Below are 16,408 nucleotides of genomic sequence, written 5' to 3' on the forward strand. Positions count from 1 at the left end.
TTAGTCCCAGTCTACAATAGATGATTTAAGCCCTAAGCTTTAAGAAATTGGCCAATCACGGTCAAGTATGAGTAGAATGCGCGACTGTGATTAGTCAATTTCTTAAGGCTTAGGGCTTAAATCTCTATTGTAGACTGGGACTAATGAGATTATAAAAGCTATAGCGCTATGAATACCGGCCTATAAGTACCCATAGAAACTCTAGAGATGTCGCGACACGCGCGCGCGCGCGAGGAAGGTCTTGGCCACGCGGCGAGCGAGTTCCGCGCGATCGTGCGGGAGGGCGCGGGGATCGCCGAGGGGGGATTCAACGGGAGGGCGCCCACGTATGTTTTCCCCCCGAGGTGTTGCGCCGCGCGTTACGTTGCGCGTCCGCGGCACTGACGTCCGTCGACGGGTCGCGGTTTTTTTTATCGCCGTCGACTCGGGTAAGATTGCAGCCGCGTGTCTATCCGTCCATCTATCTCTCTTTCTCCTCTACCCCCTCTCCCCCTTCCGCTCTCTCTCTCTCTCTTTCTCACACACACACTCTATATATATATATCTCTCTCTCTCTCTCATATATATGTATCTCTCTCTCTATCTCATATCTCTGTTTTTCTCCGTGTTATCGTCCTTGCGCGATGTCGCGCGATGCCAACGTCGCGACGACGATGTCGCGGATTTCGGCTGTCACGTAGGTCACCCCCGCTCGGAGAGTCGCGCCGCCCCGTTCAGGAGTCTCGTGTATTTCCCCGACGACGACAACGACGACAACGACGACGACAGTCGCTGCTCCGAGCCGAAGTCGCGGCGAACCCGACGGGTAGGACGGAGAGATCCCCGCGTTTCTCCGCGAGCGCGGCTGTTTACTCGTCCGCGCGCGCGCCCGCGTTATTTCGCAAGACCCGCGAGCGCGAGCTGTCGGCCGTCGTCGGCGTCGGTGCTCGAGCACGTACGGCGCGACTCTGTGCAATATGGTCGTACGCAAGGGAATGCCTCTCTGATTTCAGATCTGAACACGCGTAGCGCCCTAGGTAGCCCAGGTCCCGTTGTCCCCGTGTCCCTCGACCCTACCGGGATCCACCGCCGTCGACCATGAGCTGCGTGCGCTGCTGCCTGATCAGTGCGGGTCGCTTAGCCTCCTCTAACCATGTCACCAGTCACGGTGAGTCTGTAAACGGGGCCCCGGCTGTCTCGCGCCAGCGAGACCGGAGCCGGCGGCAACGGGAGGCAGCTAGGAGCGATCTAACGAGAGTTTTACCGCTTGCGGTCGCGCAGTGCACAAAATCGTCCGGGTCGTCGTGGCCAGCAGAGCCCTGACGACCAGCGGCAGCCTGGGCAAGGCCCCCACGGAGCCCACGCCACCCTCCAAGGACACCGTCCCGTCCAGCGGATCCTCGAGCAGCGGCACAGGCGGCGGGAAGAAGAACACGCTCACCTGCCCCAAGTGCGGCGATCCCTGCACGCACGTCGAGACGTTTGTTTGTAAGCAGAAACGCCGAGCACAAGCTTAATGAGATTGCGATGTGATATCCATTGGAAACCGCTATGTTTACGATATAGTTAAGCCCTTACAACCCGCCTTCACATACTAATGTTACGTTCTAACGCAGCGTCTACCATTTTTGCAAATAACACAGCATCCACGAGATTCGTCAAGTGCGAGAAGTGCCATCATTTCTTCGTTGTGCTGTCGGAGATCGACTCCAAGAGAAGCTTGAAGGAGGCGCTCAGGCCGGAGGACGGCAAGCAAGGGTTTTACAGGAAGCCACCTCCACCTCCAAAAAAGGTAATAATTCACGTCTGATCACATTTCAGTTGTATACAATGTGCTGCGGATAAAGTGTCCATTCGCTTAACGAGACTTTTTCTAAAGGTGCGTTTCATTTCACGCATGATTTCTGGCAATGCGCTTAAGCGAACTCTGATACGTTTATACTTGTCTCAACTACAGGACGAGAGAAAAAAATGATGCAACGACATGATATTTTTAGATATTCGAGTATCTAAACCGACACGTCGTGGGCCAGGAATACGCGAAGAAGGTGCTGAGTGTTGCGGTTTACAATCACTACAAGCGGATTTACAATAATTTGCCGGCCCAGAACTCGCAGGCGCAGACTAACGTTAACCCGGTCAGCACGCAGGAGACAAATCATCCCTTCACTCACAGAGGTCCTAAACCACGTAAATAAAAATGCCCCGATGTTATCAATTGTCAAGAAAAGTATTTTATGCAGTCTGTATAATCAGAAGTTCACCACGTAGAATCGATGTAGCTTAAGACTACTTTAATTTGGATTGCGATCTAATATTGTACATATATATATCAATATTTCTACAATTCCCTCGGAAAAATGTGTTACTTCACGCGATTACCAGAAAGTGTTTTTTTTTGCTGCAGATTTACTGCATATATCAGGCATCGGAAATCCGTTTCCAGGAGTCGGGTTTCAGCACACGGTGAATCCGGGAGGCGAGCAGAAGGCGAGCAGCCAGACGGCTCCTGGATCGGCGATATTAGACAGCAAGCAGCATCAGTTGAAGCTGGAAAAGAGCAACATACTGTTGCTCGGGCCTACGGGTTCCGGCAAGACGTTACTCGCGCAAACGATCGCGCAATGCCTGGACGTCCCGTTCGCGATCTGTGATTGCACCACTCTCACGCAGGCCGGCTACGTCGGCGAGGACATAGAGAGTGTCATAGCTAAGCTCCTTCAGGACGCCAACTACGTGGTGGACCGTGCTCAGATGGGCATCGTCTTCTTAGACGAAGTCGACAAGATAGGTGCCATCCCCGGGATCCACCAGCTGCGCGACGTGGGCGGCGAAGGCGTGCAGCAAGGGATGCTCAAGATGCTGGAGGGGACGATTGTGAACGTGCCGGAGAGAAACAGCTCGAGAAAGTTGCGCGGGGAAATGCTGCAGGTGGACACTACGAATATTCTTTTCGTTGCGTCGGGCGCTTACAGCGGCTTGGACAGGTTGATAGCGCGACGCAAATCGGAAAAGTATCTCGGATTTGGCGCGACGCCCGCGGCTGAGAGCCCGGGCAGGAGAGCGGCGACTTTGGCCGACATCGCCAATATGTCACCTTCCACCGAGAGAGACAATAAGGAGAAGGACATGCTGTTGCAACAAGTGGAAGCCAGAGATCTCATCGACTTCGGCATGATACCCGAATTCGTCGGCAGATTCCCCGTGCTCGTGCCTTTCCACACCCTCGACAGAGACATGCTAGCGAGAATTCTCACCGAACCAAAAAACGCCATCGTTCCTCAGTATCAGATGCTGTTCTCAATGGACAAGGTACGGCCCAATTTTATCTTCATAGTGCCCTTTTCTTCAAATCGCAGTAGTTGCTAAGGACGAATTAAGCTGTGAACAAATTGCATTGCATTTACGCAGGTGGAGCTGACGTTCGACACACACGCTTTGAACGCAATTGCATCTTTGGCAATGGAAAGGAAAACGGGGGCGCGGGGCTTGCGAGCGATAATGGAGTCGCTGCTTTTGGAACCGATGTTCGAAGTACCCGGGAGCGACATAGTGTCCGTTCACATTACAGAACAGTGCGTGAAAGGCGCTGAGAAGCCGCAATACGTGAAGCGAGACGATAGCAATGACGATGACATTCAGCAGGCGCAGCATGTACATAATTAACAAATAATTAAAGAATGCGACACTTTGGTATAACTGCTCCCTTATCGATAGGTGGACAATTTTTAGGCAAAAATTGAGCTAGATCATTCGCATAAATCGCTATTTTAATTATTTTATAAAGGACATAATATATTCTTCTTTTCATATAATTATTTTGTGTAAAACGAGAGTAATACGAGAACAACGCATACGTAGTTTTCAAGCTGTCTTGTATATTTACAATATATTCTGAAATTGTAATTGTTTCTATTTTTTTTTGCTACAGTGAATTTCTTTCTATTTTGGATATTGTGTATAATATTGGACTTATTTGCTGCACTATTAACTATACATATCGGAAGGAGAAGGACGTATTTGGACACGTGTTTCGCCTTTTCGTATATGTGTTTTTGTTTCCAAAGACTATCTCGAAAGCTATTTTTTATGACGGAACCACACCTGTTGCAGAATAACAGTAATATAGACACGAATGCCAATACGCTTTAGATAACTATTTGATTTCGTAATAAGAATGATATTGCAAGTTGTAAGTCACATGTGTCTTGCGTTTTGCCAACTTGGAACACGCATTATAAATGCCTCTTCCAAGAGAAAGTGTCGCATCAAAATAGAAAATGTCAGAATATACAGACCTAATTCTTACTCGACAATGGGAAAAGTGTAAATAAATTTTGTATCGTTTAATTCATTCGTATTGCAGGGAAAGTCAAAAAATCATACATAATAGCATTCCACATCCAATCGAGTTTTGCATCCTGCATGCATTTATTGAGGGTAACATCGAAAGTAAAGCGGCGTAATACGCGCTCGTATCTAATAGCAGAATATCGTAAAGAGATTAAAGAAATTAAAATATATATGCGCATTCAATCGTATCAGCGTCATCGAATCCGATTTGACAACGTAAATGCTATACGTTTGACGCTGTGAAACGAACTTCCATTATGATATAAATTCAGGTAAATTGATATTATAATGTTAAACGGACTGGCTTATGATACGGAAACAAAAGATTCCGCTCAATTAAATACGAAATTGTAACAAGCCATACAATAAAGAGAATTTTAATGTAACCCCACTCATAATAAATTTTCGTATATTGTCACGCCGGGATTGTTTGTAAAAAGATCACTATTGTTACGCGTTGTTTAAGAAACAAAAAGAAACATTTTTGTAGCGCAGTAATTTTAATAAACACGACATTAGTGCTCGTTTTTCCGATAACGGGAGAACGTCGGTCACAAGAGTAGATGAAGAAAATGAAGAACGATATAAATGATTATTTTTATGACAAAACAAATAGAAATATTCATGTGTAATATATTGTACATAGTAGAGTAGATTAGTGAAGAGGAAAGTCTATATGTATGATGAGCGAATTATACGATTATCCATTTGACTATAGAGTATAAACATCCTCGCTAATTATCGCTAATTTACTTACTGATTAAAACGGCGCAAAAGAAGAAAGAAAAAAAAACCAGGCTGTGCAAAATAATAACACGGAGTGAAGAACGTTTGCATAGAATTTTTTCCTAACTCTCACAGTGATCTGATGTCCTATATAGAACAATTCTGTATTTGTAATAAATCTATAATGTGGAACTGTAGTATACTTGGATTTATTTTACCTCGTAAACAATCTGTAACATATGTGTTAGTAATCTAATAAAGTCGCACGTCGCGGAAGTACATTTCATCGGATATGGGAGGTACACACTGAAAATGACTGTCGTACAAGAGTGACTTACTTACAAATGTTGTCGATATTTCACAAGTTTAATACTTAACGCTCTAAGATCTTTTATGTAGAACTCTATTGCCTTTCCTATTTTAATTCGCATCAATTGTAAAACACGCAGTATAGAAAATTTGCGCGATTACGGTCGCGTAGAATTTTATTCATATTATATCATTAGCGTGGCAAACTTGAAGATTTTTCTCTGATCTGCGACATCTTCATTTATTAAAATCATCGAGGAGCGCGCTCGAAAACTATCTTTGTTACAAAATCGATCTCTCGTCTTATATAATCGTTAATAAAGGCAAATAATAAATAATTCCATATCTTACATTTTTTTTTATTACACAAGTCTTGCTTATATCTCGTCGTAGTACGGGGACCTCTGCGGCTTTGTCGGCTTAGGTTTCGGCATCAGCATCGCGCCCAGTTCCGTCAGAAGCCACTTTGTCGCGCGCAGCACCATGAAATGTACTGCGAATTGTAAAACAAGAGCACCGAATCCTTTGTACAGGCCGAGTGGCCCTTCGGTTGAAATTATCGTGCGGTAACAATCGACCGCGCTGCTATATCCAGTCAATAACGGCGTGACGCTTTTCCCGGTGTCCAGGTTGTCGATGATGGTGCGCGTGCCCTGAAGGTGCAACCTGTGTATAACAGTTTCGAAAGGATAAAACACGATATCGGCCGCACACACCGAAACGAGGATGGAGTGCATCTCTATATCCTGGACGACGCTCTCGGATAGCAGGTCCTTACTGTATGCGCCCTGAAATAACATAGCTGTATAAACCCTTCCGAAGGAAGCATCTGGCGCCGGATACGTACTCTTGCTTCCTGCAAGTGCTTGTGCCTGACGTGCATAATCCGATTGGTAACCCCTTTCACAATGAGGGTGAAAAGGTACTTCGATACCCCGTAAACTATGGTGGGTGGTACTAGGGCGTAGATCGGAATGAGCCTGCCCTTATTGCACACGTCGAGCAGGCGGATCGCGCCGTCTCGAAAAACGTCCAGGATACCCGGGCATTCGGACGCGATCTCGGACTGGACGGTCTCCACGAGCGACGCCGAGTAGAAAGGGGTCACTATACCTATGGAGATACTGCAAAACACGGGGATTGTAGATCAGCGACTCGCTGCAGTTCACTCGTACGCTCGTATAGATTAGCAGAGTAATTACCACTTGAGGAGTACGTGTTGACCGAACCCTTTCAACGAGCCGTGGCAGGCGTCAATCTTCCTGAAATCAAGCGTTCAGTTTTAAGAAGACAATACCGCGGTCCAACTTATCGTCGGAACGTCGGACGATGATTTCGTCTCACTTTTGCCACGGTGTGACCTTCGAGATCAGATCTTCGACGGCCAATGTCATGCCTCTCACAAGCAAGACCGAGCCGATCCCTTTCCACAGGGTGTTTATGCCTTGGGTCTGGTGCAAACGTATTATCACGGGCACCAGCGTTATGGGCATTAGGTGATACTTGGTCGCGCCCGGATTGACCTGGCACTGTCTCCGCAACACCACGAAGGGGTGGATCAGCAGGTTCCCCGTGATCAGGCTCGCCAGCCCGCAGCCCAGTCCGACGTACTTGCTCACGGCGATGTCTGAAAGAAGGCGGACCAGTTAAATATGTTTAAGTCACGGTTTGAGGCTAACATAAACTATAGTGTCTCAAAGATATGTCAACGCTATCTAATCTACAGTGTGCTCTCTGTGCCTAAAACCATTCTATTCTGTAGTCAATACGTTTAAAAAATGTGTGTTGATAAAAAAAAGCGTTTCGATTCGTTTATATAAAATATATCGTTTTTCCAGCTGCAGAGAGCACATTGTAGGCTTTAGGAAGTAAGTTGTTGTTTGGCGAAAGAGAACTGGCGACACAGAACATCATAACAAGCGTGTCTCGTCTTCACAGAGTCTCCATTCATTGTCAACGCGTTCCTGGAATCCTCTCCAAGAGATCCTCAGCGGCACATCACCTCGGGTAAAGTTCAACATAAGCGTTAACATTTTTTCTTCCGAAGCAACGTAATCAAACGTGGACGTTCGGCCGAGAAGACCGCGAACGCGAGAGACTCTCACCATCGTCGACGACCGGTGGGTTGTCCTCGGCAAGCGGATGGATAACGGGTATGTCCAGAGGACGGATAACCTCCCGACCGTAGTACCTCTGAGAGGTTTCTCCCGCCTCCCACGATCTGTTAGGCCGGCCCCTGTACACATCGTAGCCCTCTAATCCCGCCATTCCTCCTGCGCGAAATGAATCGTCGACGACTAGCTCCTTTCGCTGGACATTTGCTCCAACCTGCGGACCAGCCCGTCGCGCCGCCGAGTCCAGCCGAGTCCGTCATTCGGTGGCGGCCATTGCGATTCCGCTGGATCAGCTGATCTCGGCGGCACTGCGCCGGTACCGAGCCGCTGTGTTGCTTATATTTTTTTTATCCTATTTTTTCTTCCCTTTATCTCATCGGCGCGACCGGGACCGAAATTTCGCGTGCCGATAGATAAAACTTACAACTGCGGCATACTTCAATTTCAACTTTTTTCTACTTCTGGTCGGTTTATGCAGGAGCCGCCTTGATGTAAATTTATTGTTAGATGCATAGTAAAAAATTGTGTGTGCAAATGTGAGTTTTCTCGTGTTACTAAGATTTGACTGTTATTTCAACGTTCGTCTCGAGACATTAAAATAAATTTTATATTTCTACGTTTTAACGTGTATTAATTATTTTTGTGCACTAACAATAAGATGATCCAGAGTGGATCGAAGCGTCTGTATTTTATGTTTTATTATTATATAAATTGTACATGACTATTAATTTAAACACTACGCCTTATTAACTGCGCACGGCTCGCATATATTGGCCTTCTCACCCTCCACTTATTTTTATATTTTGAAAGCCTAAATGTACTGTATCTTTTGTAAATTTAATTGACTGCGTATAGTGCTGCAACCAAATATTATATATCCGTACAAAAATATTCACTATCACGTCTTCCGCAATACTACATTGTTTCATTCTCGTTCAGGCTGAATAACTCCAGATCAACCTGTTGTCATCATGTGCCATCCCTTTGCCGATCATGTTTTCGTAATACTTTGTGAGTTTTCGAGATTTTCGATTTTTGCGATTTGAAGTTTAAAATTCTCGGAATTCCATTTCGTGGAAATTTAGATAGTGCCACCTCTTTGCTGATCCTGTTCTTCTGATACTTTTTCGGTTTTCCGGATTCTCGATTTTTGCGATTTGAAGTTTGCAATTCTCGGAAGTCCAATTCTTGGAAATGCTGAAAAATTCTTGGAATTTTAGATAGTGCCACCTCCTTGCTGATCATGTTCTCCTGATACTTTGCCAGTTTTCCAGATTCTCGATTTTTGCGATCTGAAGTTTGAAATTCTCGGAATGCTAATTCTTGGAAATTTAGATAGTGCCACCTCCTTGCCGATCATATTCTCCTGATACTTTGTCAATTTTCGAGATTTTTATTCCAATTCTTGGAAATGGTAGGAATCTTAGAATTTTATTATACAGGGTGTCTCATTTTAAATAATCCACGCAAATATCTCCAAAAATATTGAAAGATATTGAAAAACGTTTCAACAAAAGTTGTGTGGTTCGAATGGGAATGTAAGGTGGTGCCATTGATTTAACCTTGGATAGTCATTTGAAGGTCACGTGAACGTAACCTTCAATTTAGAGAAATATAATTATAAAATGAGTAGAAAGAGGTGCGGGTAATTGTAAAATAGGTAGAAAAAGGTGTAGGTAATTGTAAAATTGTATTTTAATTATGGACGAAATTTATTATTCGTTGTTGACGGAATTCCGATTACACAATTTTGTGCACGATAAAAGAGAATACGAGATCGTTTCGGTGCGCAGTCTTACAATTGGAAAAATTTCTCAACGAAACAGTTCAAGTCTGAAAAAGTTATACACTGCTGTCGTAGAAATATAACTTTTATCATTTGTAAATTCATACGGAGGCCTGTACATAATTGATTTGTATTTGCATTTGTATGTACACAATACAAAGTTAACAATCCAAGTAAAGGGTTTCTTCCGGCATCTTTCTAACCTCATTAAAAAAATTCTGATATAAAACTTTCTGGTATATTTACATGCGTGAAAATCTCTACGTATTTTTACAAACATGCACGGCTTAACAGAAAGATCTACGTGTTTTAAGATCCTGCGATAATATAAAAATTAGTCTTTTACGGCTGCTGTAATTTACTGCTCTAATTTTCTAAATCTTGTAAGTACCAAGAGGCTACTAATCGTAAGTACCAAATATTTACTTCTTAGTATACTGGAATGACCTGCGTACGGAAGTATCTTTGCGCAAATTATGGTTAACGCTAAATCATCCGCTTGCTTGTCACAGATGTGATGAGATACGCCGAGATCTAAGTAGTTTGGAAGAAGTTACGCTATTCTTCTCCCCGCGAATACGTTACTTCGGCAAAGTAGAAGAAGAGAGGGAGGCACTTCTTTTTCTTTCTCAGGTCTCAGCATTCGCGTATAATTAAAATTAAAGCTGCTGTGCGATCTACGTACATAAATAAGAAAAATTCATCATGTACAAGTAAAGCTTATAGTGCGAACAAACGGCTGAATGTCCTTCGCGTTGTTGGAGCATTCATGTTTGTTCTTAATGTGATGATTATATAGTCTTCTCAAGATGATACATATGGTAGTGATACATGGTAGTTTCCCAAACACACTGACATTTTCCTTTCACATTCACTCTTGTGAAAGTTAACAATTCAAAAAAAGAGATTCTCTTATCTCCTTTATATAATTTTACCCTGATAGGAAAATTTTCTGACGTTTACGTATTTATGTAATAATTCTCACACAATTCTATAAAATTGCATTCCGCTCCTTGAACTGTTACACAATACATTTACAAAACAATATAAATGTCGTCAGAAAGTAACGCGGTTTTCTATTAAATAAAAGAAAATGCAACAAAAATATAAGTACATATTCCATGCTTGGACCCTGATTCTTACCTTTATAAATTCAAAATAAGTGGACGGTAGGAAGGCCAAGAAACAAGAAATAGCAGTCCAAGTTTTTCCCTCCTCGTGTTTAAGTCTTTTGTTAAATTATACGGACTATTGCATCCTTACCGATATGAGAACCACCACCGGATGATGGAGGGAGAGACTGCAACGTTCGTCTCGAGAGACATTAAGATAAACTTTATACTTCTACGTTTTAACGTGTGTTATTTTTGTACACTGAAGATGATCCGGAGTGGATCGAAACGTCTGTATTTTACGTTCTATTATTAAATTGTCCATGACTATTTGAAACACTACGCCTTATTAACTGCGTACGGCTCGCATTGGTCCTTCCTACCCTCCACTTATTTTTATATTTTGAAAGCCTAATGTACCTTTTGTAAATTTAATTCTTCAAAGTTGCTTTAATCCGACAAAAATTGTCTCTTCTCTCGTCTCAGAGATTTGCTTAAATTGACCGCGTATATTGTGCAACCAAATATTATATACCGTACAAAAATATTCACTATCACGTCTTCCTCGGTACTACATCGTTCCATTCCCGTTCGGGCTGAATAAACTCCAGATCACTACCCTCTTCGGAACTGTTGTCGTCATCGAAATACGGCACGGTCACCCCATTGCCCTTATATCCTAGATCGTGACAAACAGAAATTGGGATTCGTACAACAACACGTGTAAGATTATTTCTCACAATCTCTAGCGAGCACATTGATATAATTACCGTCCGCCGGTCTTCGAAATATCTCAACTTCCTTCTCATCGTCGTCGAAGAAGCTACCGCCGTCTTGCAGCAAACTGAAGGCGTATCCCTTCCTAGCCTTTTCCGTATCCGCCGAAGCTCGACACCTCGCACATATACACACGCAGCACGCGACGATGCCGAGACATACCATACCTGCAATCGAATTGCATCGCATTCATATTGTAAGTAATATAAGTCTTCCTTAATCTCTTCGTTGGACATTCCGTGACAGACTTACTTGTTATCATGATGAACACCAGCCTAGGTATTCCCACGATACCGTCGTCGCGAACGAGCTTGAACATCAATCTTGAGAATTTCTTCACCTCGAGCGAGGGCGTGGAGACGAGCTTGGTCTCCGCGTGGTATCCGGGCGCCGTGGCCGTTATGTTGTGACTCCCGGGCGGCAGCAGGATCGAGTAGAAGCCCAACCTGCCGTTTTTAATCAGACGCGGTGACTTGTCGTAAGACAAGACAGCGTTCCCAATCGGTTCGTCCGCCTCGCTGGTGACGTATCCTCTTACGCCTTTCGTCATCTCCTGCATGCAGGCCAGCAAACTGGCTTGGTTCTCCTGCCACACGATGTTCGAGTAGTCGGTGGTGCAGCAGGTGACGTACACGTCCATCATCAAGGTGCTCGTGTTGAAGTAGGCGTAATCCATCAAGGGATGACCTCTCCTCCCGCCAAATCCCGCCGCCGCGTGGATCACGCTGTTGTCGCCGACGATCGAGTCCTGTTTGCATTTCGTGCTCGCGGACAGCTTGCCCGCCCTCGCGTCGGCGTACACCAACGCCAAGTGTCGCAGTAAATCGTCGTCGTCGCTCTCGTACTTTCGCTCGCGCGCCTTTCCGTGATCGCCACCGAACGGAATTTCGATATGCCGCGACCCGCTATTGAGATTCACGGCCAGCACGGCGTTCACGTCCCTGAACCAGCTGACGATCATGGCCGCCTGCCCACTGAGCTGCTCGTGAACGGGGAACTGCAAGCCTTCCAGTGGTGGCGAGCAAGCGGGACTGTGGTTGGGACCGGAGAATTCCGGAACCACGTATGTGGAGAAGTCATCCACGTAGCGCGCGATCGTAGCATTCTGCTTATAATTATCCAAGAGATACGAGGCGAAGTGCAAGAGCACCCCAGTGGTCACTGGCTCCGCGCGTAGGATGCTGGCGGAGAAAACGATGGCAGGTCGCCCCGTCTTTTTCTCATCGTTGTTGGTGCCGATCTCTAGGCACATTATCTCGTTGCCCTCCGCGGTTCTGCCGATGCTGTGCAAGGTCGACTGCCGCGGATACTTGGCGTTCAAGTTGGTCAAAGCGCGGTTGACGAAGCTCAGCTCCTCGGGTGGTGGCTTGCGGCGATGACTGTAGGCCGACGTCGTGTCCTTCTGCAGTTTAACGTCGATGTTCGTTACCCTTTGCTGTTGCACAGGAACTTTCAGCACTTGCGTCACGTATCCCTCGCAAGAAATCGTCAACGTGTATTCGCCGGGCACCAGTAGCGCCTTGAGGTAGGCCATGTTGCGCGACACGCCGTAGCTCCTATTTCCGATCTTGACGCTGGCTTCTCTCAGCGGGGCGCCCTGCTTGTCCGTTATTATCGCGCGGATTCCGCTCGCGAGGCTCTGCACGAGGTCCATGAGCGGCATCAGATTCTCGCGCCAGATGATGGGAATCGAGTCCGCGAGCGGATACTTGCAACACGACAGACTAACGCCCATCTGCGCGCAGACGAGAGAACGTTTGGAGCAGTCAGCAATGAATTAATAATATATACAAGAGTAAGTGCGAAGAGAGAAAGAGGACTACGCTTACCACCGGCGTGCCGTAAGCGTGCTGTATGAAATTCGTCAACCGTTGCGTACTGTTGTTCGACCGGCTGCATATTCCGTAGTGTCTCGCACGCTCGTAGGCGTCGACGAGCGTTTTAAACGTATGCAGATCGTCGTTCGTCGGATAGCTGAAGCGTAAAAATTTCATCAGGCACCTCCGCCAGGTTTCTTCGCGAATTTATAAACAGCCATACGCTGCATTACCTGATTTGCGAGGTGCCACCTCCCAGTATTACAACGACGTCGTAATTTTCGGCCTGTAACATTCTCTTAAACGCATCCGCAACTCTATCCGCTCGCTTGGACCCATCGGTGCTCTCTAATAGCACCTTCTCCCCTACTTCGTCGTTGACTACGGGATTGCAATCATTACTCGGCTCTATGTCGTCAAATCCTGGATCGACGCCGGGAACAAAGTGCAACGTAGCGTCGTCCAGTAGCCTCTGAATAGGCGGGTGGCCAATTTGATTTCCCATAAGGATGTGCGTCGCCAAACGTAACAGAATCTCCCTACCGGCCGGCTGGGAGGCAAACAGTCCTCCCACCAACGCGATGCGAAATTTATTCTCATCGGGCGACCCCATCTGGAAAGTATCGAGTTGAAATAGAGATACAGAACAATATAGTGGACGACATGTCTGCAATACGAACACTCACATTATGCGTGATTTTCAGCGAGTGAATGGCCATGCTGGTCAACGAGTCACCGGCTATGAATTCTGCGGTGTCGGGCTGATGATTTTCCAACTGGCTGAATCTAGCGCTCAAGTCGGAATTTTTCAAATAGCCATTCTGCAAGTTTGCCATCAATCGAAAATCGTACGCGGATGACCTAGAGGCAGGTAATCAACAATTAATCCCGTTAATATCTTTTACATTCCAGGAAGCACACATTGAGCAATAAAATGCAACTACTTGGATGAACGCGACGCGACGCCTTCGCCACTAAAATCGACTTGAGTCATCTTCGTGAGACAGATCCGAGACATATTTCGACAAATCATTTAAGAAGTCTACTTGTGACGCTACTATGTGTCCAGCTCTCCGCCTTAATAAGCACGTATTAATTTCGTATCGTGCAACCGAATCGCAGAGCGCGTAATGAATAATCGTACCAGTGCTGAGGATCGTCACGCATTAACGTAAAGTCCAGAGTCACTTCTCCGTCCCCGACATCTTCGCCGTAAGACGGTACGGTGACACTCTGCGTGAGTGTTTCGTATCCCACTGCGCTGACAGTTACATTGTATTGTCCTGGTACCAATAGTCGCCAATAATCGCCCTTCTCGGCAGTGTAAATATCGTGCTCTATACCCTCGACCGAGATCTTCGCATGGTGTACCGGAGTGCCGATGGACGAACTCACCATACCGTTTATACCTTTGCGGGACTGCGGAGAGGAAACGTAGAGTAGTTAAAATTAGATTAATTGCAATCGCACGTACATCTCCTCGACCATTCGCGTCTGCTAAACGAGCTGTACCATTTCGATGAAACGCAGAAGCGGCTGTCTGTTCTCCAGCCAGTAATTCGGCAAGTCGCTGGCGTTCGGGTACTTGGTGCATCCGATCTCCAGGGTGATCTCGAAGTCGTTGCTGTGCACGTAGTTGTAATCCTGCATGCCGCCAGACACGGAGTACCAGGCGGCGCCGTTCGTTATACCTTCCGGGAAACGTTCCTCGAGCACCGTCTTGCCGTAGACGTCGTTCAATATCGGCGGACACGGTTGGCCGAGGTGCATGCGGGGATGAGCGTTGGAGTACGTCAACGCCAGCATCCGGAACACGTCGTTGTCCGGGCTTGGATTCGCGACGTTGTCTGGCCTCGAGTCCGGCGGCCCGTCGTCGTACGGGTAATTCGCGACCAACGCTCCCCCGTGAAGATTGGCGGAGAGCACGAACGGGATTCTCGCTATCCAATCCATCACCGCCTTGGTCTCGGGTTCCTGGTGCCGATTAAGCTGAAAGATGTTGTTAGGTGAGCGCGGTTTTCTAACTGTACGAATCGTTGAACGATACGCAAGTTGACTCGTACTACAAGACGATAATTCAGGCGAATCTAGAACCCATAACGAGAAGATACTATGTGAACTCGATATCATAGTTTTACAGCGAAGAGCTAGTGTTCTGAGGGCATATATTTGAATTTATTATAACAATTCAAATAAAGCTGAAATAATCTCTATGCTGTTTTACTTAAAGCATCTTAAAAACATCTCGTATTTATGTACACTTATTTCTCTGAGGATTGTATTGCACGTCGCTCGCTCCTCTTTAAGGTGGCATTAGAAGTAAAATAAAGATTGAAGTATATCGAGATAACGAATTAGTAAATAGATCAGCAAACGTATATAACATAAGATGACATATCGTGAGAACGTACTTCGTTGCTTTCGTAATAATCGGGAAAGTTTCTATTAAGGTCTACGCCATTCGCGTTCTCCCTGCCTTTCGCCCAGTAAGCGTCGCCCTGCTGGGAGACCTCGTATCCGTCGGGGTTCATGCTCGGTAGCACGTGGAGCCTGACGGTCTCCACTAACCGCGTGACTCTCTTATCGGTGCCGTAGTTCTCGCAGAGATATCTCAGCAGTAGCAGCAGCATCTCCCTGCCGACCACCTCGTTGCCGTGCATATTCCCGACGTACTTGACCTCCGGTTTCTCGGGGCTGTGGACGCCGGGGTTCTTCGTCACCTCCATAACGTACAGCTGCCGGCCCTGCACGGAGGACCCTATGCTGTAGAGCCTCGTGATATTGGGGTAACTCGCGCTCAGCTTCTTCAGGTAATCCTCCATCGCGACGTAGTTGTGATGCTTAAACTCCACGGCGTGGTAAAAGCCATACTTGTCGATGGATCTTACCACTTCGCGGACCGTTTCTTTTCCTGTATCGTACGAATGCACAGTCATGATTGATGTCGAAATCGGGCGCGCATTGCTCTCATAGAGACGTCCGCACGCGAACGTCGAGATGCGCCGATGCGTGATCGCGTCGGATTACGAATGACGCAAAACCAGGCAGAAAGAGATGGACATGTTACAAAACACAAGGTACGGAGAAAACGTAAAGGGTGTGACGAAATAATCAGACGTGTATAAAAGTAACATAACGTGGTCGGCACGTGAGAGGAAAAGGATGAGTATTGAGTAAGTTACTCGCTGCTCGAGACGAAAAGAATATTTTTATTTCTAATTCTGAACAATACATGCTTGTAAGGAAAATATTAGAACATACATTGTTATACAGATTACGATATACCGGCCACTGCGACGTGTCCTCACATCTACAGAGAGCTACATTTATTAGTATAATTCCCGATACATTAGAATGGGTAATTGGCAGTACTATGTATCTCACATGGTACATGTAGAACACAGTACATCTGTTTCTTTCCCCCCCTCCCCCTGC

The 16,408-nt window shown here is 46.1% G+C and overlaps 3 protein-coding genes across 7 annotated transcripts in view; 1 reads left to right on the plus strand and 2 right to left on the minus strand.

Moving 5' to 3' along the window:
- Positions 1–312: 312 nt before the first annotated feature.
- On the plus strand, positions 313–5,255 carry LOC105563956 (ATP-dependent Clp protease ATP-binding subunit clpX-like, mitochondrial). Of its 5 annotated transcripts, none has more exons than XM_012015979.1 (7): positions 313–428; positions 993–1,147; positions 1,261–1,467; positions 1,623–1,771; positions 1,977–2,169; positions 2,387–3,291; positions 3,391–5,255. In XM_012015979.1, the coding sequence occupies exons 2-7, from the start codon at positions 1,078–1,080 to the stop codon at positions 3,643–3,645; spliced, it is 1,779 nt and encodes a 592-aa protein (XP_011871369.1). In that variant the 5' UTR covers positions 313–428; positions 993–1,077; the 3' UTR covers positions 3,646–5,255. The 5 variants fall into 5 exon arrangements, with proteins under 5 accessions (XP_011871369.1, XP_011871371.1, XP_011871370.1 ...); XM_012015981.1 differs by lacking the exon at positions 313–428 and adding an exon at positions 553–676; XM_012015980.1 differs by lacking the exon at positions 313–428 and adding an exon at positions 691–805.
- LOC105563954 (solute carrier family 25 member 46-like) lies at positions 5,253–7,740 on the minus strand. Its single transcript, XM_012015977.1, has 5 exons — positions 7,473–7,740; positions 6,712–6,994; positions 6,570–6,629; positions 6,215–6,491; positions 5,253–6,155 (listed from the first exon to the last, which is right to left on the minus strand). The coding sequence occupies exons 1-5, from the start codon at positions 7,633–7,635 to the stop codon at positions 5,745–5,747; spliced, it is 1,194 nt and encodes a 397-aa protein (XP_011871367.1). The 5' UTR covers positions 7,636–7,740; the 3' UTR covers positions 5,253–5,744.
- Positions 7,741–9,174: 1,434 nt separating this feature from the next.
- LOC105564077 (carboxypeptidase D-like) overlaps positions 9,175–16,408 on the minus strand; it is a 13,053-nt gene continuing 5,819 nt past the window's right edge. Inside the window, exons 5-13 of the mRNA XM_012016177.1 lie at positions 15,385–15,998; positions 14,486–14,962; positions 14,118–14,392; positions 13,660–13,834; positions 13,207–13,586; positions 12,986–13,130; positions 11,409–12,891; positions 11,150–11,323; positions 9,175–11,058 (exon numbers count right to left, since the gene is read on the minus strand). Coding sequence (XP_011871567.1) covers positions 10,934–11,058; positions 11,150–11,323; positions 11,409–12,891; positions 12,986–13,130; positions 13,207–13,586; positions 13,660–13,834; positions 14,118–14,392; positions 14,486–14,962; positions 15,385–15,998 — 3,848 coding nt within the window. The 3' untranslated portion in view covers positions 9,175–10,933. The remainder of the gene's footprint in view (positions 11,059–11,149; positions 11,324–11,408; positions 12,892–12,985; positions 13,131–13,206; positions 13,587–13,659; positions 13,835–14,117; positions 14,393–14,485; positions 14,963–15,384; positions 15,999–16,408) is intronic.

This window comes from Vollenhovia emeryi, unplaced genomic scaffold (genome assembly GCF_000949405.1).
Source record: "Vollenhovia emeryi isolate VEMERY1.0 unplaced genomic scaffold, V.emery_V1.0 DF939169.1, whole genome shotgun sequence".
Taxonomy (NCBI): Eukaryota; Metazoa; Arthropoda; class Insecta; order Hymenoptera; family Formicidae; genus Vollenhovia; species Vollenhovia emeryi.

Excerpts from the sequence above, each read along its gene's own strand:
- LOC105563954 (XM_012015977.1), bottom strand. The coding sequence starts at position 7,635 with ATGGCGGGATTAGAGGGCTACGATGTGTACAGGGGCCGGCCTAACAGA. Across the intron at positions 6,995-7,472 it reads CCCACCGGTCGTCGACGATG|ACATCGCCGTGAGCAAGTAC; the intron begins GTGAGAGTCTCT and ends GCCTTCTTTCAG. Across the intron at positions 6,630-6,711 it reads AAGGTCACACCGTGGCAAAA|GAAGATTGACGCCTGCCACG; the intron begins GTGAGACGAAAT and ends GCTTGATTTCAG.
- LOC105563956 (XM_012015979.1), top strand. The coding sequence starts at position 1,078 with ATGAGCTGCGTGCGCTGCTGCCTGATCAGTGCGGGTCGCTTAGCCTCC. Across the intron at positions 1,772-1,976 it reads CACCTCCACCTCCAAAAAAG|ATATTCGAGTATCTAAACCG; the intron begins GTAATAATTCAC and ends TGATATTTTTAG. Across the intron at positions 3,292-3,390 it reads TGCTGTTCTCAATGGACAAG|GTGGAGCTGACGTTCGACAC; the intron begins GTACGGCCCAAT and ends GCATTTACGCAG.